The following is a 24,452-nucleotide window of genomic DNA, read 5'->3' as shown; positions in this document are numbered from 1 at the left end:
GGAGTGCCCACGCCGCTTAGCCCTCTTCCATTTCCCCATGGTGGCGTCCAGGCAAGGAAGAGTTTGTGGCGACCTTCAAAGGCAATGAGTTCTTCTGCTACGACCTGTCACACAACCCGATCCAGAGCAGCACGGACGAGATTACGCTGGCCTTCCGCACCCTGCAGCGCAATGGGCTGATGCTGCACACGGGCAAGTCAGCCGACTACGTCAACCTGTCCCTCAAATCCGGGGCCGTCTGGCTCGTCATCAACCTGGGCTCGGGAGCCTTTGAAGCCCTGGTGGAACCCGTCAACGGCAAGTTCAACGACAACGCCTGGCACGATGTCCGGGTCACTCGAAACCTGCGCCAGGTAGGGGGAGCAGGAAGACGGCCAGGGGCCAGCGGCATCTGGGGCAGAATGGGAGTGGGGAGCGAGGCCACCGGGATGTGGGGCCAGGCATCAGGCTGGGTGGCAGGGTGTGGTTCTGAAGGATGTTTAGGTTTTGGGTCGGCTGACAGGGGCCAGAAGTGTGCCTGCAGTGGGCAGGCTGCAAGGACCAGGATCCATGCTAGGGAGGAGGCTGCGGAGCTGTCCAGGACCAGAGCCTGGGGGAAGAGGAAGGCCTGGGCTAGGGTTGGTGCTGGTGACTGGAGTTTCAAGGGCTGGGGCTGAAAAATCAGGCGAACTGGCAGCAGGGTGATTCAGGACATGGAGGAGTGAGACAGAACCTGAATGATGGGCCCTGGAGGTGCTCTGGGATGGGGAGACTCTGGCCGGACCCTGGAGGGGCAGGTGTCCAGTTAGGGCAGAAAGTCTAGGACACGTGGGGTGGGGTGTGGCCTGCCCTTAGGCGGGCCTTTGGGGCTGGGCTCAGAGCAGGTTCGGGGCAGCAGGTGTGAGCAGGGAACCAGCTGGAGAGGTGCTTGTTCCTGCCTCTCCTCTGGCAGCACCCCGATTCTCTCCTGTCCTGTCCTGTTCCTCCAAAGGGGTGCAGGCTCTCCCAGGGGTTCTTGACTGTCTTGCTGTGGCTTCCAGGCCTGCCCTTGGAGGAGCTCAGGAGACTCTTGGGGCGGCCCCTGCAGTCAGGACAGGGCTCTTCACCTCAGTGTCCCCAGATGCCCCCCACCCTGGAGGAGTGCTGATGCTTCTGGGCATAAACTTTGTCCTGAGTAGCTCTTACCTCTCACAAGGCGCAGGGAGGCTGTGGCAGGCGAAGCACTCTCTCTGGCCAGGCTCCTGCTTGACAGCAGCCCCCACAGCTTGTTTCCAGCCCAAGAAGTTCCCGCCTCAAGCGTAGTCCAAACCAGAGCCTTTTTCGAAAGCAGATGAGGCCGCTGTGCATCCTTAATCGCTCCTATCTCCACCTCGGGACTCCTTGCTCCACTCAGTGGGTGCCTGGGGCCCGGGTGCCAGGCTCCTGCTGGTCCCTTTCTCTGGGTCCACTGCTTTCTCTCGTGACTGGTGGCAGGGATGCTTTTCCAGCTCCACTCCAGCAGGCTAAGTGCAACCAGGACTGTGGAGCCCCTGAGCCCTGGGAGGCACCATCTGGGCTGGTTTGGAGCTCTTCTCTTACCCGGTACCTTCTGTGTTTCCTGGTTCTGGCTGAACTTCTTGGTGGGTGAACTTCTGTTGTCTCTTCTCCTCACCATCGTTGGCAACTTCCTTCTCCTCCTCTCCTTCCTCCCACTGAAGGCTCCTGGAGGGCGGAGGCCATCAGACCTCACACTGTTCTTACCTGCTCCTCTTCAACCCACTGAGTCATGATCTAATGGGGCATCCCTCTCAACAATGACTTCCTCTTGCTGTTGGGACACCGTGACTAACAACCTGCTCTTTCGGAGCCGCTGCTCCCTGCTGTAGTCAGGCTCCCACCAGGCGCTGTTCTCAGTGCTCCCCAATCTCTGAAGAGCGTCAGCATCCCCTGACCCGGCTGGAGGGCTGTCCTGTGTTGTCACCGTTTACTGCAGGGCTGGGCAGAGTTGCCTTCTTGCTGCTGCTCCCTCCCCAGGACCGGTGCTGTCACCTGGTGCTGCCTCTGGCAACACGCTGCGAGCCCGGAGTCCTCATCCATGTGCCCTCCGGCCTACACGCTGTCCATCTATACAGGATGTGTGCTCAGTCGCGCAGTCATGTCTGACTCTTCTGTGGCCTCATGGACTGCAGCCCGCCCGAGTCTTCTATCCATGGGATTTTCCAGGCAAGAATATTGGAGTGGGTTGCCGTTTCCTTCTGCAGGAGATCTTCCTGACCCAGGGATTGAACCCCAGTCTCCTATGTCTTCTGCACTGGCAGACGGATTCTTTAGCACTGTGCCACCTGGGAAGCCCTATACAGGGTACTGAAGGGAAAAAAACATGGTCCCACCCTCCCAGTCCTTTGGCTCTCGAGGAGACAGGATGAGTCTGCTAAAAGTGATCAGAGCAAATCCACACAAGCGCCAGCTAAGCGGCAGGAATCTTAAATGTTCTAGGAACTCGAGAGACACAGACAAGTGGGAGAGGTTGTGACCAGGGAAGGTGGGAAAGCCAGCCAGAAGTGGTGAGGCCTGGCCTCCATAGCACCAGGATGGACAGTGACTCACAGTAGCCTCCTTCGGGTGCTCACAGAGTTCTGGGTCCGAGCTGGGGACTGATGCAGATCACTTCCCCTGGCTGGCTCTACCAGATAGCTCAGAACAGAGTCAGGTCATATTGACCCAAACACAAGCCTCTGGGACTCAGTGGGTATCTGCTTCAAGACTTTGATTGAGAGGTCTTTTTAGAAAGGGTTTCTGGAGAGATGTATTTGACTCAAGTTTGCATCCTTAAGTGTGAGCTGCAGCCCTTTTGGGTCATTGTGACCATCAGGGGGATGGCTGTGTTCTGGATTTATTGCCAAGTTCATCCTCCCCAGGCCTTTTGAGGGCCTGGTTCTCAATTGAGGGAGGGGGTGCCCCCAGGAGGTTCTGGAAATGTCTGGAAGCATTTTGGGTGCCACATCTTGGGGAGGGTGCTACTGGGTAGAGGCCAAGATACTGCTAAACATCTCCCAATGCACAGGACAGCCCCACAGCAAAGAACGACCTGGCCCCAAGTGTTGGAAGTGCCGAGGAGAAGAAACAGTGCAGAGACAAGGGCCTCGTGGCATCTTGGGATTGGAAAGATCCTTTTGTGATTTGAGGGATAATGTCGGGTCAGGAGTGGCTAGGAGCAAGGACAGGAGTAACGTGAGAAATGACATCTACCCCAGCCTCTGGGGGGGCACTGGGGTCCACGTAGTTTTCCCCAAGTGATTAGAGCGATGGGGGGACCACCACCTGGGGAGAGCCTGGCCCAGAACTTACATGGAGGGGGTCTCCCTTCCTCCTCTTGGTTCATCAGCTTTGGGTGTTGGTGAAGAGGCCGGCTCCTACGACTGGAAGAAGGCAGAATTTCTCCCCACCTCCCCTGAACCAGATAGTGACCCCTGGAATCATCCAGCACCTCTCAGAACAGTCAGGGCCAGAGGGAGCCTGACTGAGACCTCACCCTGCCTTTGCTCTGCTTTCCCCCTGCATCCGGGCTTGACGACTCTATGCCCAGTGGCGTCTCCTGGGTGATCTTGCCAAGAATGATTCCATCTGAGGATTCCCTGGGGCCTCTTTTTTTTTGGTTATGCTGGGTCTCTGCCAGCTTCTCTAGCTGTGTAGGGCAAGTTCTAGAGTGTGTGGTGCTCGGGCTTAGCTGCAGCGTGTGGGATCTAGTTCCCTGACCAAGGATCAAACCTGGGCCCCTTGCATTGGGAGTGTGGCCTGTGATCCACTGGACTACCAGGGAAGTCCCTGAGGCCTATTTTTAATCTTGGGCACACTCTCCTCCCACACTGGTGTGCCTCCCCCACCACACATGCCAAGTGCCCATCCATTTCATCTCTGGCCAGCTAACCAGCACCAGCTCTGGAGACAAGCTGGCCCTTAAAGTATCATGTGGAGCTTCCTCCCACCCAGCTCCTTTGAGGCCATGCCTCATATGGAGGCCCCTTGGACCCCAAGGAGGGAGTCCTCCAAGGATGGGGTCTGGCAGGCACTTGGGACTCCCTCCCCCGCCTTCTGGCTGGGCCTCCAGGTCTCTCAGCCTGTCACACCCCCTGCCTCAGGGCCTAACTGTGCTGCTGGGCACGCCCCGTCTACACTGGCTTCCTGAGCTGCCCGCTTCGTTCCCATAGTGCTCCCCTGAGGACACCACCATTCACCCTCCTTTCTGCCGGGTGAAACCCTAGAACTGGGGTTTGAGTTGGACTGACCAGGTTCAAGTCACTGAGTGGCTTGAAGCAAGTTATCTAACCTGTGTGAGGTGAGAGGGGCTTTTGAGGCGTGACCAAGGTGACGCCCCGGGCTTGGCACACGTGAGCATCGTGGGCTTGCTGCCGCCTTTACCGTTAGTTGCGGAGTTTCCAGTCCATCTCATCAGCTTTGTAAGGCTTTTCTTGAGCCGCCTCCACTGCCATTCCCTGCCCTGGCCCGGTCAGTCTCCCTTTTTGCTGTATTCTGGCCGTGTCACCCCACTCTTATCTGCGGGGTTAATTTGTGTTCATCTCTTTTCTCTAGGTACTGAGCTCCTTGAATGCTCTTTTTTGTCTGCGTTGGGTCTTAGTTGTGGCGCACAGACTCTCTAGTTGTGGCGTGTGGTCCCAGGAGTTGCTGCGCGGGCTTAGTTGCTCCTGGGCATGTGGGATCCCAGTTCCCTGACCAGTGATCCAGCCTGTGTCCCCTGCACTGGAAGGCAGATTCTTAACCACTGGGCCACCAGGGAGGTTCCCCTTGAGGGCTTCATACCAGAAACTGAGTGTTTTTATTTGTTTTTCTGGTGGTTTTGCTGGTTCCCAAGGCTCTTCCTTGAAGCCAGTTGGTGAGGTTTTGGGCAGATTAGCAGATCTAATTATTTCATGTGAGCTGGAAACTACTGTTGTCCTCTGGGAAAAACTCCTCCCTTTATGCTCCCGCCCTCTCTTTGGAGTTTCATCAGGACCCGTTCCTTTCTCACAGCACTGCTCAGATCGCACCCTCACATCTCTCCTTCATAGGCCCCCAAGTTCTAGGGTCGCGTTTCTTTTTTGTATCTCATCTAACTTTTCTAACAATCCTGTGAAGTGGGAGATACTTCCATTCACCAACGAGGAAAAAGCAAGTTGAAGAGCTGGCCCAAGGCTATCCTGTGGGAGTGGGAGGGTGAGAGTCTGTCTGACTTCATTCCCCTGCCTCCCGGGAGGGCCTGGCTGTCGTCCTGGTGTGCAATGCTAAAGGGCCCGTCACTTGCCTTTTGGTCCTGCCATTCTTGGATGTTCCCATGTCTTGAACCATTTCAATGTTCTGCTGTCTCTTGAAAAAGTGGGCCCATCTTATCTGAGTCCTCTTTTCTTTGTCCCGATTTTTCTTGCTCCGTAGAGATTACCTTCATCCAGATTGTTGTGATTTGGGTGTATAAACCCCTTCTTGGCTTTCTTGAGGGGCTGGAGCTATGCCAAGACTTCAAGGTAGAGATGGGGCAAGGTTTTGTCCAAAGGCCCTTGGTTGTGGTAAGTTATACTTGCTGTAATCACTGACCTCTTTCCTCTGTGATTGATGTCCTCCTCCCTCATCACGCATGGTCCTCCATGTGCTCCTGTCCTCCAGGGGCCCTCTAGCTGCTTCTGTGGCTGGGGCAAAGCCTTCCTTTCCCAGTTGTTAGTCTGAAGCCCCAGCTCTCCAGATCCCAGCATTTGGAAAGGTGTGGGCTGCTGCATCATGGGCGCAAGCTGGGTTCCAGTGGAGCCTCCACTCTAGTGTCTGGCCACAGTTGCCCACTCGGGCATGACCACCGAGTTCTGGATCTGTACTCTCTAGATCTAGAGGGGTCCTGTCTCATCCACTGCAACGTCACTGTTTATCAGAGGAAGCCTGGATCTCTTGACACATCAGTGGGAGGCCCAGGCTTTGAAGGCACAGCTCTTCCCTCTCAGTCTTGTTTCTTAATTCACTCTATTTGTTAAAAATGAAGTTGTCCATGAAAGTTGAAAACTGGTTTTTCCTTATTTTAGTTTCTACAGCCAGTTCTAGCTTCAAAAGAGTGATAGTTGGAGTTTTACCTGCAATGCCTCTTTTTCCCTTGTTTTGTTTGACTAGTGCAGTGGTATCAGCGAACTTGCATCTTTTTTGGTGCCATGGGTTTAGCTGTCATGAAGCTAATGTTTCCTTGCCCTGAGTAGGTGGCCTGTTCATTTCCCAACAGTCCTACTGGCCGATAGGACCAGTCTTTGTATCATGTGTTATTAGACTTTTTGTCTTCCTGCTAGGTAAACTGCTTCTGCATCACTAATAATTAATATTGGTCACTCAGCACTTCTAACTGCTAAATATTGAATTCTGTTATTTTTAATTATACAAGGCCCTTATTAATTGTCTTACTGAATTAGTCCTGTGCCCACTGGTTATAATAGCTCTCTAACTAATGGGTCTGTCCTCAGAAGACCTTTCCTTCTCACAGTCACACTCTTGGGCTTGCAGTTTAGTATTTGATGGACATCAAACAATAGTGTCCCAACATCTCTGTCACACTAGGTGAAGCTGCCTCAGCCCTGTTGACACCTCCTCCTCAAAGGGAAATTTTGAAGGTGGTTCTTGCTGCCGTCTTTGACCATGAGGAGAGGAAATGAACATAGAGCTGCATGGGGGTGGGCCTTCTAGATTCTGGGGTAAAAGAAACTGGCTTCTAGTTTAGAGAGGAGTGAGGGATTTTAGATGGAGGTAGGTCTTTGTGTTCCTTCTTATGTTGTGGTATGTGGGGGGAGTGGATTTCTGGTGCTGGCTGTGGGGAGTGGATGCTTGGGAGTCTGTGGGTGTGGGGAAGGAGGGTGGGCTGCTAGGAAAACCTGACTGATTGCACAGACTTGCATGAATGATGGTGGAGGGCGGGGGGAGTACTTCATTGTGGGAGAAACAGCTGCCCAAAGGGGCATAAGAAAATAGGGTGGAATGATTGAAGAACCAAGGAAAATTTGGGGGCAGTGTGAGCTCTGAAAAGTCAAATTAGGATTAACTTAGGAGCTCTGGGTGGGAGAGTGGGTGAGGGGAGGAGGGTTTGGGATGAGGTATGATGTGAGAGTGAGCCCTCTGCCATCCCATGGAGGGCAAAGTTTCCTTTTCCCTATTCTGGTGGTGACTTGCTCTCTCTTCCTTTCTGAAGGAAGAGAAACAGGAAAAAAATATAAAGAGCTGCCATTCCCTGTACCATGACTCCCTGGGTCTATTTGCTATCTTCCATCCCCAGGAAAAGCAGACACCCATATTTCCTCCTTTACTCCTTGACAACCCCTTCCCTTTTGCTCCAAGTGAAATTGCCTCTCATTTAAGCCAGTCCTGGGATTCTCTGGGGGCCTTGACCATTCTTCTCCCAGTCTGACAGCCAACTGGCCCATCATCAACCAGTTAACCCATTAACTCAACATGGTCACTGGTCAGCTAGTTGGCCAGCACCAACTTGCTCTTTAGGCAGTTCTCTGGAAAGCCATTTGGTCGACCAGTTAGCCAACAAACCCCTGCGTTCATTACCTGAGTCAATAGCCCATGCCTTTCTCACACCCCTATTCCCCTTCCTGCCTTCCCCTCTACTCCCTAACATCTCAGCCCACAGGACTTTACTAATACTGCATAATTGGGTCTGCTTCTTAACCCCCTGCCTTCCCCCTCTCACCCTCTGTTGGAAAACCCCTTTGCCAGCTCTGTGTGTGTTACTAACACGCTTATAACCCTGGGGGGACCAAGGGATGGGCAGGGACAGGTGGGGCAAGGTATGAGTGAAAAACCGAACTAACCTTTCTGTCTCATCTGCGGAATGTCACCATCTTTAAGTCTTTGCTTTCTTGGTCTAGTTCTTTTGTTGTTTCCTTCTCTACTAACCAAGGTCTTTTAACTGTTCCCCTTCTCTGCAGCCGGCTCTTCCGGGAGGGGATGGGGGGAGAGGACTCCAGGGGTGGGGTTGGGGGGCGATTGGGAGAAGGGATTTAATTTCTGTGTGTGTTTTATTTCTCTCTCCCATTATAATTTAATTTTTTTTAAACAAAACACTTCAGCTGAACTTAAGGTGGGAGGGTCTGAACAGACAACCAAATATATATGGATATATATTTTTCCTCCTTCCTTGAGTTTCACAGTTGGTCATTTTCTTTTTCTTTTCTTTCGTTCTGTTCTTTTGTTGTTGTCTTTGTTCTTGTTTTTTTTTTTTTTTTGACCCCCCCACCCCCTCCCCCATATCTCCGGTGAAGCACGCAGGCATTGGACACGCTATGGTAAACAAACTGCATTATCTGGTAGATATCACTCTAATTGTCTTACCGTTTGGTTTGCCGTGGGTTTTTTTAACTGTTCGATTCTCCCTCTTTTGTTTCCTTTCCCCATTTGGTTTTGGTTGTTTTGCTCTTCCAATCGTTTTCTGCGTCCTGGACAATCTCTAGATTTTGCTTCTCTCTCTTTGAGTTTTCCTCTTTCCCTTTTCTTGCCGTTTTTTGGTCCAAACGCAAATCCAAAAGACAAATGGAAATCAAGGAATTTGGCTTGCCCCTGCCCTAACCTCCTCCCCTAATTTCTGAATTCAGATTCCTGGCCAGAGAGACCTGGGGCAGACCCCATGTTCATCGGCTCTGGTTAGACCAGCCCCGATGCCAGGCTGCTTATTTCTCTTGCTTTCTTTTGTTCCTTTTCTCCCCTGCCCCACCCCTTGTTTCTTTTCTCTGATTTAGTTTCTTTCTTGGTCTCCTGAAAATCCATGGAAAACACCATCCCATGACATGCTACGCTCTGCTCACTGTCAGCTCCTGGACAGGCCCCTCGAGCTGGGGGTGGGGGGGCTGGGGGTGAGGCCTCTGGGGGTCATGGGCTCCACAGGTCACAGGTGGGGAGGGGACCTTGGGGGACGCAGAGCTCCTTCACATCACTGTTCACGCCAATTTAGGGGCTGCCCCAGGCTGGTTGCCTGAGAAGGGACAGCATCTCCTGCCTCGCTTCCCAGCCTCGAGGGGTCTTGGTTCTGGCTCCCCCACATCTTGCATGGCATGAATGGTCTTTTCCCCCCACCAGGGACAGCATCCAGTTTTCCCACCGCTCTGCCGCTCTGACTAACACTGTGTCTCACACTGTCTTTCTTCCCCTCCATCTCCTGTTCCCTCTCTGCCCCCCCCACTGCCTGTCCCGCATGGCCTCTGACTGGGGTTGGTTCCCTTCCCCACTGAGGGGGTGAGAGGAGGAGGCCCAGCGGGGTGAAGTCGGGGTACTTGTTGCTGAGCTCCTCTGTTTGGGTTGGGCTCAGGCCTGGTGAGCGTTGGTGTGGGTGTCTGTGTAAACGCAGCTGGTGTGTGCTGGTGTGTGGGTGCAACTGTGTGTAAATGTTGGTGTGACATTTAGGGGGTGTTGGTGGGAGACGGTACTGTGTGTTTGAGACTCTTCTGGTGATTCTACAAGTGTAAACGCTGATATGAGCTGAGGGCTGTGTGACTGTGTTTTTGAGCCTGCGAGGGCTCTTAGGAGGCAGGTTGTGGGGCTGGGATGGGTGGGAGCAGAGAAGGAGCTGAGGCTGGCCCTTTGTGCCTCGCCTCGCCTGTGAGTGTGTGCCTGCAGGCCCTGCTGTGTGCCCTCCCCTGGGATTCCCTCCTGCCCGCCTGGTCCTGGCTCTGCGGCAGCAGGCGGTTAGTCATCGTCTATTAATAATGCAGAGTGATTGAGCGCCAGGCTGGGGACCCTGCAGATGGACGTGTCTGCTCCCACGGGGCCCATGCTGCTTGGGGAAGCTGCCTGGCCTGCCCAGCCTCTCAGGCCCACGGAGCTGCCTGGCTGGAGAGGACACAACTTGGGAGCTGGGGCTTCCTGTCTTAGAGGTTCCGCATCTTCCCCAGGAGGATGTAGCCCTGAGAACACGTCTGGCCTGTCCTGATACTCTGGCAGCGCTGTACTTCCCTGCACCCACAGACTTGTGGTGGTCCTGTCCTTTGTCTGGTCCCCAAGCCAGTGCCCAAGCCATGGCCATCCCAACCGTCCCCAATCCGAGGCCTCCTTTGGCCATCCTGTCATCCTGGTGTTCAGATGGAGCTGTGTGATGGTCCCAGGACTGCTGTTCCACAGGCTGTTTTCTTCCGCTGCTGCTTTAGAAGTTTGCCATTGCTTACCTCTCAGACCAGGCCACTGAGTACCTGTCAAGAACTGGGCATTTGAAATTCTTTATTATTAATTAATTTTTTGGCTGCCCTATGTGCAGCATTCAAGATCTTACTTAGTTCCCTGACCAGGAATCAAACCTGTGCCCTTGTAGTGGAAGCGTGGAGTCTTAACCACTAGACTGCCAGGGAAGTCCCTGGAACTCTCTTTACAGACCTTCACTGGACAGCCAACCTGTGACTTTGCGGACAGAAGGGAGGCAAGATAAAGGCAACTCCTAGGGTATACTATCTGAGAATTAGGGCCCAGAAGACTTCCCCTTCCTTCCAGTCTCAGTTCAGTTAAAAACTGTGAACTGGGGCTAAAGCTGTTTCTCATGTGCCAAACGGCTGACATTCCTCACTTGCCTTTCAGGGAGTCAGTGTGAGGGTCAAGAAGGGTAGCGGAAGTGAAAGCGTCTGTACTCTGTAAAGGAAATAATAATTTTATTAAGCTTTATAAAATGTTAGTTGATTATCTCCATGTTTCCAGGGCAGGAATATTTTGTACAGAAGCGATTCCCTTCCCATAGCAAACCCTGGAGAATATAGCATCTCTGGCCCCACTGGAGATCCTATTACCATCCTTTCTTGGGATTCAGTCCTAAAATAACTACATGAAACCCCAGAATGCCCCAGGAACTGGGCCTGAGGAGGAGGAGGGAAGATGGGATGACTTGGTTAAGTTGGTCAAAAGGCAAACAACCTTGCCAAATCCTGGCAGGGAAAGTCCCTGTGAAATTCTAAGTCTCTGAAGCCCACGCCTCCTAGTGTGAGCGTCCCTGCTTGACAACCAAAGCTGGTGCCTCTTGGCGGCCTGAGTCACTTCATAAACCCTCAGACAGCTGTCCCAGGGAGCAGCTCTTCGAGCCAGGAGTGGGGTCAGAGAACCTGGCACCCAAAGAGACAGCGTCCAACCTGCTCTGATTCCCAGGCATTCCTCAGCTGGGCTCTGGTTGGCTTTGCACTTATTTTTACTAACTCCTTTGTATGGACTCTCTGTTATTTGAGCATTTCTCCTTGGGGGAGTGAATCTAGGTCAAAAAGGCCAACCAGTGGAGAGGTTTGGGTTAGGTGTGCTCAGGCTGAAGGGAGTGTTCTTTGCACCTGACACTGGAGACTTTGTTTCTTCTAAGTAGCTCTCACTTTTTGAATATCATTTAAAATTGACAAATGCCTAGATTGCATGTAGCAGACAGAGATTATTCCCAGTTAACATATGGAGGAAACTGAGGCCTGAGAGGGCCTGGGGTGATGTACCAAGTAGCAGAAGAGTTCAGTGCTTTCACTTTGTTGATCTCATTTGAGCCTCACAGTAAGCCTGGGAGAAGCAGGAGTCATGGAAGTTTATAGATGAGAGTCAGGGAGGTGAAATGAGGATTGTTCTGGAAGATGGTAAAGACCAAATAAGAACTCAGGATTTCTGACCTGAAGTGTATGTTCCAGCACCATTGAGTCCAGTCATCAGGATTCCCTGTGCGGCTGCACACCCCTCTTCGGCTGTCCTCCTCTCCTCACGCCCTGCTCCCTCCCTCTACAGTCCTAAGGGCAGGCCAGGACTGTCTTCCTAAGCTAATTGGCCTCACTCATCTTTGGATCATGAGCCTTTTGAGAGTTTGGTGACAGCAGTGGGCTCTCACTGGAGGAAAAAAATCCATTGAAGTGGTTTGCATACAATGCCAAGGGATTTCTTGACTCCCCAGAGCGCATCTAACCTTCTTACAAGTTAAAAAAACTCTGCCCTCGATCTTATTCTCCCCTTAATAATCCCCCTCCCAGGAAGATCAGTGACCCTATAATCATAGCAGGGAGCTGGGGAAGGCTCTGGGTGATGTCAGAGGGCCATTCTCCTCTTTCCAGCCTTTCCTTTGGGACTGTGATGGGCATGAGTGCCTGAGGCAGAACATTTGTGGCCAGGACCTGGTTTCAGGCTAGCAGCCTGCTTAAGGGGGGAGACCAGCAGAGCAGAGCAGGAGGGAGGTGGGGCCAGCAGGAAGGGTTGAGAACCCATCAAGGTCGTAGGCTGCCCCTCGCAGCCACCTCCGGCCACCCTCCCCGTCCCTGGGGAATGGAGCAGAGGCTGGGTGTGGGGCTCCTTCCCCTCTTCCTTGACTGGTCATGGCTCTTCCGGGGCAGAGCTGTGGCTCATTTGTCATGTTCTACTCAGCTCCACTCAGGGCCCGGTCTCTCTGTGTTGTGTGGATTAATGCGGGTGACGTGCAGTCTCTGCTGTGTCTTGGGGTGCTAGCCGTGGTCCTGATGACAAAAAGGATGCTGCTTGGAAATGAGGCTGTTGGGACTCCCTCCCACCGCCTTCAGTAAGATGTGGTGTGTGAGCAGGTGTGCCTGGGGTCAGTGATCAGTGGCGAATGGGTGGTGGGAGTGAGTGTCTGGGTTGCCCTCTGGGGAGAAAGTTGTGAGTCTAACATCCCTTCCCTTTCTTTCTCAACCTGTACATGTCTCTGTCCTGGTGGCGGCTCCTCTCCCCTCCTCTGTTGGAAGGAAGCTTCTCCTTCTGCACCCCTGCAGCTCTTTTGCCTCCATCTGGGCTCTTCCCTAGGACCCCTGGGCCTGCATGCTTTCCCCCCACCCCGGCTGCCTTTCTCTCGCCTGCCCTGCTGGGCCGGGACCCCCACCCAGGCCCTCTAACCCGCATGTGTCCAAGCTGCCGTGGCTGTTGTGTGTCGCATGTCCCCCCTCTGCCCTCTTCCCCTGCCGGCCCCACCCCTTCCAGAAGCTGTGTGGGGGGGTTGGGGGGCAGGGGCATCCTGAACCCCTGGGGTGGAGGGGGACTGGGGGAATTATCCCCCTGTTTCCTGCTTTTACTAACGAACCTGCCATTTTTGTGTCTGGACTTTGATTTGTCTGAGGAAACAGTCGGGTTTTACTAATCTCACTCATCTACCTCCTTGCCTTCCCCAGAGACCTTCCTCCATCCCCTCCGATCCTCGGCTTCCTTTCTCCCTGGTGCCCGTCTCCCCCTTTCTCTCTCTTCTTCCCTCACCCCCTCCTTTCCTCCATGCACCTTCTTATGTGACCCTGCCTCCTGCTGCCCTCTCCCCACCCCCTGGGCCAGGGAGGCTCTAAAACACCAGGACAGATACACAAGGGGTTAAGGCAGCCCTTTTCCCATAGGGAGCACCACGTGGCAGAGATTCGTATAAAGCAAGGTGGGCAAGGTCAGATTTGCACCCAGTCGGGAGGGGTTCAGGGGGGCCCCCCAAGTCATGTCCTAACTCTAGGGCGAAGGCAGGTGAGCTGGCTGAATGGAGGGGCAGAAGAGAGAACATAGGATGAGGAAGATGCCAGTAGCTCGTGCCTTGGCTTCTGGGGCTGGGGAGGGAGGACAGCTGAGTGGCTCAGGCTGCTGGAGCGAGGAAGTGCCTCTTCCTGAGGAGCTACTGGGGTTGGGAGGGCCCCCCTCTCCCCCAATCCCTGCACAGGAGCAGGGTGTCCCATCCCAGCAGTCTCAGAGGACTGTGATTCTGTCCGTGTTCTCTCCCGAGGCACCGGGTTCACACATGGCACACAGGCGGTGAGTGCCGTGTGGCCCTGATCGTCAGGCCACTTGACGGTCACCTGAATGGTGGCCATGTGTCCCCTGGACTGTACTGGGATTAGTAGGGTCACAGGGACACATCAGGCCAGGGGTCTGGCCTTCAGGAGCTGACTCTCAGTTGAGTTTCTAGACGTAGGCTCAGGAACTACTAGTGGCCTGATTCCTGGTCTCTCAGGGCGGCCCTGGGAGTGGAGGGCGGGCTAGAGGCCCTTCCCCCGCCACCTCTGCTTGTCTTACTCCCAACTCTGCATCCCAGCCCCCTCCTGCCCTTTCTCCAACCCCCTCCTGCCCGTTCTAATCTCATCTGCATGTTTTTGTGACTAATACTTTGACCCTTCCCCTTTCCACCCAGAGTTCCACTTCCTAGCCCCGAGTGGGATGGAGGGAAGAAGCAATAAACGATAATGATCGGCCCTCACCTCAAAACAAGACTCAAAATCTTCAAAGTGCCCACTTCCACAAAGACATGCCCTCACCTCTGTCCTTGAACCCAGTTCCCCCAGCACAAGGTTTGATGGTTCCTAGGAGGGAGCCCCTTCAGTCCCACACCCCGACACCCTGTGAGGCTCCAGCGCAGCATGAGGGGGACTCGAGGGTCCTGTGAGGGACGGTCCCCTTGGCCCTGTTCCGCTCATGTCCCTCAAGTGTTCCTAACACTCACTCTGCATTCCCGCACCAGTGGAACCCTGGAGACCGGTCACTGGAAGATGGCTGGTGGCATGTGTGTATGGCCTGGTGTGGGGAGGACATTGTGGGCTGTGATCGGAAGGCCCCAATCTCCAGACTTTGCCCAGACGGGGTGCTGAGGCACATCTGGGGAATGGGAAGCAGGAGGAGCTGTAGCCTGCAGAAACATGGTGCTGGGTTCACTGCGAGCCAGCTTCCTGATCGCCCCCATAGGAGCCTGACTGTCCTAATCCACCGCCTTCTGAGTGTGGGGGCTTGTGGTCCCCCACCCTTCACTCTGCACCACAACCTGGTTGGGTGTAGGTGCTCCTCTGGCTAGACTTTTCAGGGCTCAGGTGGACATTTGCCCGGGGAGCAGGGAGTCATGGAGTTCCCTGCACTTGTCACTGTTCCCCCCCCCCAGGTCACTTTTCACTTTTGCCTTCCCCAGGCCACTACTGAGCCCCTTTCACCTCCTTAGAACACCAGGTATGCCCCCATCCCTATCTGTCTTGTTTTGTTTCCTGAGTTTTCAGCCTAGGGACAAGGTAACGGGAGGTTAGCCTGTCTCCCTCTGTTCCCTAGCCTGGCCCTGATGCCATAGCGTAATTGTGAGGATGAATGAATCAGGCAGGGTGATGAATAGGCCAGCGGCTGCCCCCTTGTTGGGGGACAAGAGAGTGACCCCAAAACAGAGGGACCCGGATAGCAAGACAGACCCAGCAAGGGGGTCAGGACCAGTTAGGAGGTAGTGATGGGAATCAGCCCTCAAGGATGCTGTGCGTCTCCTCAGAAGTGCCAAGGCTCCCCAGCAATATCTGGGTTCCTGGTCCTCATGCCCTTGCCATCGTCCACCTCCCCATGGGCTAAGACTGAAAGGACTCTGCCATGCCCTGGAGGGAGAGCTGCAGGGGTGTCGAAGTCACCAGAACCCCAGGAGAACTGGTGCTCTCTGCCTCTTTTATGAGAGATGCTCTTAAATCACATGTGCGTCCAGAGACCCTTTAAAAGGAGAGAAGCATCAGTGCCATTTGTACCTCGGGGGCCCCACTCCCATTCATCTGTCCCATCTGGGGCCACCTCTGAGAGCCACTTCCTGCGGCTGTGCACAGTGAACACCTTGAGCACCCTTCGGGCCTCTGTCTGCCGAAGGGGCCGTGGGGCCGGCCTCAGCCCACCCTGAGACCATCAAATCTTGTGCTGCCTCCTTCTTTTCCCCCTCTCCACCCCCACTGTTCCTCCTCCAAGACAAGCAGACATAAAAATGGAGAGTCCCTCTCCCCACCGCCCCCCGGCCCCTCCCTTGCCCTGCCCGTGGCTCTTCCCAGGGAGCTGATGCCAGTTGTCTCCTCGTCTCTCCCCCTCCCTCCCTGGGCTGGGCAGGTGACCATCTCGGTGGACGGGATCCTGACCACCACAGGCTACACGCAGGAGGACTACACTATGCTGGGCTCTGACGACTTCTTCTACATTGGGGGCAGCCCCAACACGGCCGACCTGCCGGGCTCGCCCGTCAGCAACAACTTCATGGGCTGCCTCAAGGACGTGAGTAGGGCCAGGAGAGGCGGGGGGGCACCCCACAAACCCCGGTCTGACCAGCCAGCTGCCCTGGGCCTCTGTACCTCTCACTCTGTGGTGGGAGACTGCCTCTCTTCAAAACCTGAGGCCCACTGACCCTGGCAAGGGGCTTCTCCTATCTCGCTTCCTTGAGCCCTGAAGGCCCCCTTCTTCTCAGAGGACCCTTAAGGCAGCTGTGTACAAAAGAGAGAGTGGTGGGCATGAAAACTAAAGACCAGTGTTTCAGGCCCACTCACCAGCTCTGTGACCTTGGCTGGGTCCCTTGACCTGTCTGACTGTTAGTTTTCTCAGCTGTAAAACGGGTATTTGGTACCTGCTTCTCGAGGCGGCTGTGAGGGGTAGATGAGAATGTCAGTGTCAACCACGTGTTCCTGGCGGTTGTCCTGCAGTTATTGTGAGCTGCAGTTCAGCAGCGCCGAGGGCTGCGATGCTCATGCTGGGCAGGGAGACAGGACAGAGAAATAAGTCCGCGAGGGAAGCGCTGCCCCCAGCCTCTGAGCCTGCAGTTCTAGAATTGTGGTCTGGGCTGCTGAGCAGGGGCCCCAGACCTGGGTGGCAGGGCCCCGAGCTGTCAGGCAGGAGTGGTCAGGTCCTAAACTGCTTCCTGTTCTTCATCCTGGGACCCCCGCCACCCCCACGACCCTCTGCAGGTGGTCTATAAGAACAACGACTTCAAGCTGGAACTGTCCCGCCTGGCGAAGGAAGGAGACCCCAAGATGAAGCTGCAGGGGGACCTGTCATTCCGCTGTGAGGATGTGGCGGCCCTGGACCCTGTGACCTTTGAGAGCCCCGAGGCCTTTGTGGCACTGCCCCGCTGGAGCGCCAAGCGCACCGGCTCCATCTCCCTAGACTTCCGCACCATGGAGCCCAACGGGCTGCTGCTCTTCAGCCAGGGCCGGCGGGCCGGGGCGGGGCCTGGCAGCCCCAGCACTGCCCAGCGGGCTGACTACTTTGCCATGGAGCTGTTGGATGGCTACCTCTACCTTCTGCTGGACATGGGCTCAGGGGGCATCAAGCTGCGGGCGTCCAGCCGCAAGGTCAACGATGGCGAGTGGTGCCACGTGGACTTCCAGAGGGACGGGCGCAAAGGTCAGAGGCCTCTGCATCTTCCCCTTTCCCCTGGCCACCCCCCTCTGGGCTTCCCTGATGGCTCAGTTGGTAAAGAATCCATCTGCAATGCAGGAGACTCTGGTTCGATTCCAGGGTAAGGAAGATCCTCTGGGGAAGGAATAGGCTACCCACTCCAATATTATACCCTGGAGATTTCCATGGACTATACAGTCCATGGGATCGCAGAGTCGGACACGACTGAGCGACTTTCCCTTCACTTCACTTCACCCCTCTTCACCCACACTGACAGTCCAGTCTGCTGTTCTCCTCCACTCCCCTTCCCCTGGCCCTCCCAACCCCTCCCTGTCCCTGTTGCCATGGTACTTTGGAAAGAAGGAGGAAGAGCCTCTTCCTGGGGAACTCTGGGGCCAGGAGGGCCCTCCACCCACACAGGAGCAGGGCCGTCCCATTCTAGCAGTCTCTGACGATTGAGGTTCTGTCCATCAAATGCTCCCAGAGCACTGGGTTTACACACAGGACACAAGAAGTGAGAGCTGTGTGGCCAGTGATGGTGGCATGTCCCCTAGATAGTGCTGGGATTAGAAGGGTCACAGGGACACATCAGGCCGGGAGTCAGTCAGATCCGTCAGATCAGGTGTGGGTGGGTGCACGCCTGACACTCCCACTTCCTGTATTTGTGATGTTAGGCCAGCACTCAATGCCTTGCAGCTTCAGTTTCCTTTTCTATAAAAGGGATCATTAAACTGGGTTCATCAAGAGGGGAAATCAAGGAAAAATCTATAAAAGCATTCGCTCAGTGCCTAACACAGTGGTTATCCCATTCTCCTTAAACAACAACAACAACAAAAACCTTCCCAACCTTGCCTCCCTTCTATCTAGATCCTTTCGCCTTTCTTTATTAACTCACTCAAATATTTAGTGAGCACCTCCGGACGCCAGGTGCTGTCCAGGGTGCTGTAATGAGGCAGCGGTGAGCTAGAGCCTTGGCTGTCCTGGAGCACATCTTCCAGTGAGGAGGCCGCCCGTAAACACAACACTCTGCCTGGTGAGGGGTCTTAAAAGTGCAGGGTGGAGGGTGCTGGGACCAGGCAGGCACTGTTCTTGAATCTTCTGCTGCTTCTAGCCACCCCTCCTCCACTCTTCCTTTTCAGCCTTCCTTTCCCATCCTCTTCTTGTTTTCTTTCTAATTCTCTTCTTTACTCTTTTCCATCTTGTTGGACAGGGGAGAAAGAACTGATACAAATGAGAACTGACACATTATCCAATTTAAGCCCTTATCAACGTCAGCTAAATTTTCATGCTCCCCCGGCTGTCACTGCACTGGGCCTTCATCTCGGGGTGGAGCGACCGTCCCCACACACGCAGGGAGGAAGGGGGCTGGCACGGCTCCTGGAGGCATCAGTCTCTCATGGGCCTGCTGCTGCTTCTCAGAGAAATGTCGCCTTCCCCAGGCTTTGTGGTAAATGGGTTCATCCCCTGGTTTCGTGTCATGAGGGTACCAGGGAGTCTTCACAGAACACAAATCGCCTCCCAGGGTTTCCACGCAGGGGATCTGTGACTTTCTAGGTTGGGAATCATTGTAGAGAACCCCAGGGCCCTTCACTCTGCTCTGTCTCCAGGCAGTGGTTTCCTTAGGCTCACTCAATCGCCATATACTCAAAGGCCCCATATACCAGGCCTGGCTGGCCTGTGAGTCACTTCGGCCACTTCTCATGGCCCAGCACAGACTTGGGGTCATCACTGCAACAAAGCTCTCTTTGCCTTTCCCATGTTTTAACATTTTCTTTTGGTAATTTATATACAACATAAAATTTACCATTTTAATCATGCGTAAGTGTACAGTTCAGTGGTGTCAAGGGCCTTCACTGTTGGGCCTTCACTGGCTTCACTGTTGTGCAGTCAGCACCACCATCAATATAGAGAATGTTTTCATCTTTCCAAACAGAAAATCTGTCCCCATAAATACTAACTCCCTGTCCCCCAACCCCTGTAAACCACCATCCTACTTCCTATGAATTGCTTACTCTAGGGACCACCTATACCTCGATCACATGATATTTGTCCTTTTATGTCTGGCTTATGTCATTTAGCATCGTGTCCTCTAGTTTCATCCACATTGTAGTACATGTCAGCTATATGTGTCAGGCTTCATTTTTCATGACTGAATAATACGCTGTTGTATGAATAGACCACCTTTTGTCCATCCATCTGTCATTGAACACTTGGATTGTTGTTCCCTTTCCATGTTTTAGAATGACCTTGAAACAAGATCTGTATTTCATTTTAGTTTCCTTTTTAAAATTTTTTATTGAAGTATAGTTGCTGTACAATGTTGTGGTAGTTTCTTCTGTGTGGCAATGTGAACCAGCTACATGTGTACATATATCCCCTCTTTTTTGGGTTTCCTTCTCATTTAGGTCACCACAGAGCACCAAGTAGAGTTTTCCTGTGCTACACAGTATGTTCTCATTAGTTACCTATTTTATATACAGTAGGGTATATATGTCAGCCCTGGCCTCCCAGGTCATCCCTCCACTTTCCCTCCCTTGGTGTCCGCTACTGGGCATATACCTGGAGAAAACCATATTTTCCAAAAGATATGTGTTCCCTGATCTTCAATGCAGCACTGCTTATTAATACAATAAACAGGATATGGAAGCCACCTAGACGTCCATCAACAGCGGAATGGATAAAGGAGATGTGGTACACTGCACCTCCTGCTGACGCTCCATTATATACTCTTTCCCCACCATGGCCTTCCTTCTTTCACCTTCTGTTCATTTGTGGAGAGTCCACTTGGGTGGTGCCCTTGTCCAGGAGACCCCGTAGTGGGTGGGTGGAGCAAGCATTTGGGGATCTTGCTGCAAATAGAAGTGTAGGTGATCAGGGTCATGTTTGGGGAGCTGGGAGGGGGAGTGGGGATCTGACGCCTTGTCAGGGAGGACAAGCCAGGGACCCCAGTGTGAAAATGGGGCAGAAGGGGCCTCTGGTGCAGGGGAGGGTTTGCACAGAGGAGAACAAGCTCCTGATCAGGAGCCAGGTGTGTCGAGGAGGCCCTGCTCCTGTTCCTGCAGACCCATGCTTGGCACCTCCACCCCCAGTCTCTGCCTATTCAGGCCTTGCGTGGTCAAACTATCCTTACCTGTCTTTAACCCGATCGAGATAGGCGGCCTTTTTATTTTTTAAAGAATTCTTCCAAACTGGAGAAAAGAGAGAGGAAGGAGAATGTTAGAATAAAAATTACATACAGAATAAAGCTAATTTATAGGTTTTGGTTTCTTAAGATCTCAGGAAAAGCTTTGAAGCTCCTACCTGACCCCACATCCTTTTTTCTAAGATAACCAGCCCCTTCTTCCAAAGAACTGTTAGAGCCCAGAAGCTCTGTGCCTGGTTTTCCTTTCCCGGCTGCCCTCCTGTCTCAGAGGCTCCAGGAACTGATCAGCCTGCCCATATGCTCCACCAACCACACAGGGGCTCCAGGTCCAGGGGTGGGGGACGCAGGCTCTGGAGTCCTGCCACCTGGGTGGTACTTTGGCTCTGGTCCTTAACTGTGGTGGCACTTTGGGCAGCTTCCCTAGTCTCTCTAATCCTCATCTACCATTTCCAAGTGGGATTGTAAAGGATCAATTCCTTAGGGTTACCATAAGATTTAAGTGATATAATATATGTGAAGTGCTACCATAGGGTCTCAAGAGTCAGATACGACTGAAGTGACTTAGCACGCATGTGTGCAAGAGCATGGTATGCTATGCATGCTAAGTCGCTTCAGTTGTGTCTGACTCTTTGCGACCCCATGGACTCTATCCATGGGGATTCTCCAGGCAAGAATACTGGAGTGGGTTGCCATGCCCTCCTCCAGGAGATCTGCCTACCCTGGGATCAAACCCATGACTCCTGCATTGGTAGGCAGATTCTTTACCACTAGCACCACCTGGGAAGCCCAAATGCCTGGTACACAGTCATAAAAGCCCAATAAATGTTAGTGGGGGAAACTTTGGATTCAAGTCTTTCAGCCTCCTTGGGGGTCTCTGCCTCTGACTCCCGGTCTGAGGGGCTGACTGGGGGAAGGACATGTCAATGATGCAGTCCTTTGGGGGTATGTCCACTTCTGGTACATTCTCTGAGGACTTGCTCAGGTGGGAAGAAGGCGTCCGGACCGAGGCTCATCGCACACTGCAGCTGGGCTCCAGCGGCTCACACGGGTTCCTGAACTTGGGGGCTTCGTTAAGCAATGTCTGCAGCCCAGGGCTCCCGGGGTGTGAGGGCAGGGCATCCTTTTTTCTCCTGGGACGTCTCTCGGTCCTGCCTTCTCCACTGAGGCCCACACTCTCCCTCCATCCGATCCGCAGGCTCCATCTCGGTGAACAGCCGCAGCACGCCGTTCTTGGCCACCGGAGAGAGTGAGATCCTGGACCTGGAGAGCGAGCTGTACCTGGGCGGTCTCCCTGAAGGCGGGCGGGTGGACTTGCCCCTGCCCCCGGAGGTGTGGACCGCAGCGCTGCGGGCTGGCTACGTGGGCTGCGTGCGGGACCTCTTCATAGACGGGCGGAGCCGAGACCTCCGGAGCCTGGCCGAGGCTCAGGGGGCTGTGGGCGTGGCCCCTTTCTGCTCCCGGGAGACGCTGAAGCAGTGTGCCTCTGCTCCCTGCCGCAACGGGGGCGCCTGCCGGGAGGGCTGGAACCGCTTCGTCTGTGACTGCATCGGGACCGGCTTCCTGGGGCGGGTCTGTGAGAGAGGTGAGGCTGGTCTGCATGCCTGTGCCCCTGCCCGTCCCCGTGCCCTATCGAGGACCATCCCTGGGCCTGCCAGCCCTGTATTGATTCTCTTGGTCTTCTCTCTCCCTTCTCTGGCACCCGCCTGTTCCCCTCTTCTCCCTCCCCCTACTCCTGGGGCAGAGGCTACGGTCCTGAGCTACGACGGCTCCATGTACATGAAGATCATGCTGCCGAACGCCATGCACACGGAGGCGGAGGACGTGTCCCTGCGCTTCATGTCCCAGCGGGCTTACGGGCTCATGATGGCCACCACCTCCAGGGAGTCCGCGGACACCCTGCGTCTGGAGCTGGACGGGGGCCAGATGAAGCTCACTGTCAACCTCGGTAACCGCTCTGTCCGTGCCCCCGCCCCTTCCCCGACCCTGCCTCTCACCCACACCCCCTCTGTCTGGAGAAGCTTGGTGGTGGCGCCAGTGAGAGAAGAGCGGTGGGAGGTGCCAGCCCGGGTCTGAGCCCCGCCCCCCGCAAGAACTTCCTCCCAGAGACGACGCGTAGTGTAGGTAGATGCCTCGCGCTCTGCAGAACCGTGGGTAGGGGACCCGACTGTGTCTGGGGTGTGATAGTCACCCTCCCAGGGCACTCCTGGGGCTTGGAGGCGTCTGTTCAGCGCACACATGTAAGGAGGTCGTTCATGCCTGGTTGTCGGCTCATCGGCTTGCTCATACCTTAGTTCATTCATTTGCGAAGCAGACACCTACTGGTGTTCAGCCCGGCTCCCTGCCTAGGCAGATCCAGAGACAGAAGGACCCGGCCCCCAACACAGCCGCCCTCGTCTGATTTGAATTTAAAGAGCCATGTCTGTGTGTCTCTGTGTGCGTGTGCAAGCGTGTGTGCATGTAGGTGCACAAGGGGACCCATCGGGGCATGTCATCTTCCCCGTGTCTGCTTTCACGTGAGTCCCCATGGCTACCCGGATTTTATAGACTGGGAATGTCATATACTGACCTATCCGGCATCACACAGCCAGTGATGGTCAGGGAGGACCCGGACTCAAACCCAGGCCATTTGCCGAGGTTCAGTGCTTCCTCTTTGTTTCTAACAGAGCTGGGGGGTGGAGAAGTATCAAGACCCTTGTCACCTGACGGCTTGATGCCTCTGCCCGCCCAGAGAAGGCGTGGCTCCATTTCACCTGGCAGTCCCTGGGGCATCCATGTGGGCAGTACCACGAGGCCTATTGGACGCGCTGTGGCTTCAGCAGGGTCAAAAGGAAAACAGCAAGGCCACTCATTCAGCTGTCACTTATGGCCCACTTCTTAGTGCCAATGTGTTCTGAACCTGGGTGACAGTAGTGACCCCAGGACCCCAAGGCAAGATCCCAGCATCATGGAGCTTTCAGTCAGGACAACCTTGGCAGTTAGAGGTTCTAAGCTGCTCAGGCTGGGTCACATTTGTCCCTTTCAGACTAGCCTCTGGGCATATGGAGGTGGAGCACCCAAGGGCCTGTCACGTGGGAAGATTCGGGCCTCTGGGGTGGCTTGTGTCCTGGATCTGGAGGAGAAGTTAGGCTCCTCTGAGCAGATTAGAATCCTCAGCTGGGGAGAACACAGAGCTCTGAGCTTAAAATATTCACCTGGAGTCTCATCCTAACATTAGTCTCCAAGGCATTTGGGGGACAGACTGTGGCCTTTTGGGGACCCATTCCCTCACTAACAAATTTACACTGTGTCCTTTCCCCTTTGGGCCACCTGGCCCTTGTGCTCCTAGGACAAAAAGTGAGGCGGGGGCCTTGGAGGTGGGGAACTTTAGGGTTCCCTGAAGCTCTGTTTCTAATCACGATCACAGCCTACAGAGTGGGTGGTGGGTGACAGGGGAAAGCAGGATGGGAGACACCCTTTGCCAGCATCCCACGGGCCTGTACAGAGTCCCCTGGTACCCCTGAGAGGGTCATAGGAGGAAGACACCAGCCCAGGACCCCATGAGTGGCCCTGTGCTTCTCAGACTGCCCAGGTCTGTGTACCCAGGGTCTGTGTACCCAGGGTCAGGTACCCTTTGCCCTGGAACATGTGTGTTCCCTGTGTGGTGAACACGTGGCTCTGTACTTGGGGACAGTGCAGGGGACATCTGGGGCTTCCACTTGCAGGGAAGGCAGATGCTTCTTCCTCCACTTGGACTGTCTTAGTTCCCTGCGCAGAAGCATGGGGCCCTTGAGATGAGACAGGAGGCAGCAACCTTGGCCAGGACAGTGCGCTCGCATGGGCCCTGGGGACATTTCACCCTCAGGCCCTCTCTCCTTCTTATGGACATGCTCTTCTGTCTGTGCCACATACTTCCTTAGAAGTTAAGGGACAAGGTGGCCAGCAGGACAGTGCTCCCACCCACCTCTCACTCCCTGCTGTGCCCACCTCCATCCACAGAGATGCTGTCTCTAGCAGCTCATGACGAGCTGTGACCAAATGCTTGGTACAGTCACAGCTGTCCACAAATACCAAGTGATGGGCATACAAGGAGGTGTGTGACTGTTGTGTGAACCACACAGACACACAGGTGGTCCACTCTCTGCCACCAAGCCTGCAGCTATGATGGGAAGAATACTGGGCTGGGGACCAGAAGATCTGGGTTCTAGTCCTGGTCTCCTTGACTTCTGGATAAGTCATATCCCCCTCTCTAAGCCTCTGTTTCTTTGTCTATAAAATGGGGATAAGA

At 54.4% G+C, this 24,452-nt stretch overlaps 1 protein-coding gene across 7 annotated transcripts in view; it reads left to right on the top strand.

Annotated features, from left to right (window-relative positions):
- Positions 1-24,452, top strand: part of NRXN2 (neurexin 2) — a 99,750-nt gene that overhangs the window by 24,729 nt on the left and 50,569 nt on the right. For 4 of the 7 annotated variants that reach the window (XM_065936539.1, XM_065936542.1, XM_065936544.1 and 1 more), the window contains 6 exons: positions 52-353; positions 8,241-8,264; positions 15,769-15,930; positions 16,614-17,052; positions 21,384-21,770; positions 21,930-22,133. In XM_065936539.1, the coding sequence (XP_065792611.1) occupies positions 52-353; positions 8,241-8,264; positions 15,769-15,930; positions 16,614-17,052; positions 21,384-21,770; positions 21,930-22,133 (1,518 nt within the window). Of the gene's footprint in view, positions 1-51; positions 354-8,240; positions 8,286-15,768; positions 15,931-16,613; positions 17,053-21,383; positions 21,771-21,929; positions 22,134-24,452 lie in introns of all 7 variants that reach the window. The other 3 variants (XM_065936540.1, XM_065936538.1, XM_065936543.1) reach the window with 2 other exon arrangements.

Source organism: Muntiacus reevesi, chromosome 5 (assembly GCF_963930625.1).
Source record: "Muntiacus reevesi chromosome 5, mMunRee1.1, whole genome shotgun sequence".
Lineage (NCBI taxonomy): Eukaryota > Metazoa > Chordata > Mammalia > Artiodactyla > Cervidae > Muntiacus > Muntiacus reevesi.
This window is presented reverse-complemented; position numbering and strand designations above follow the sequence as displayed.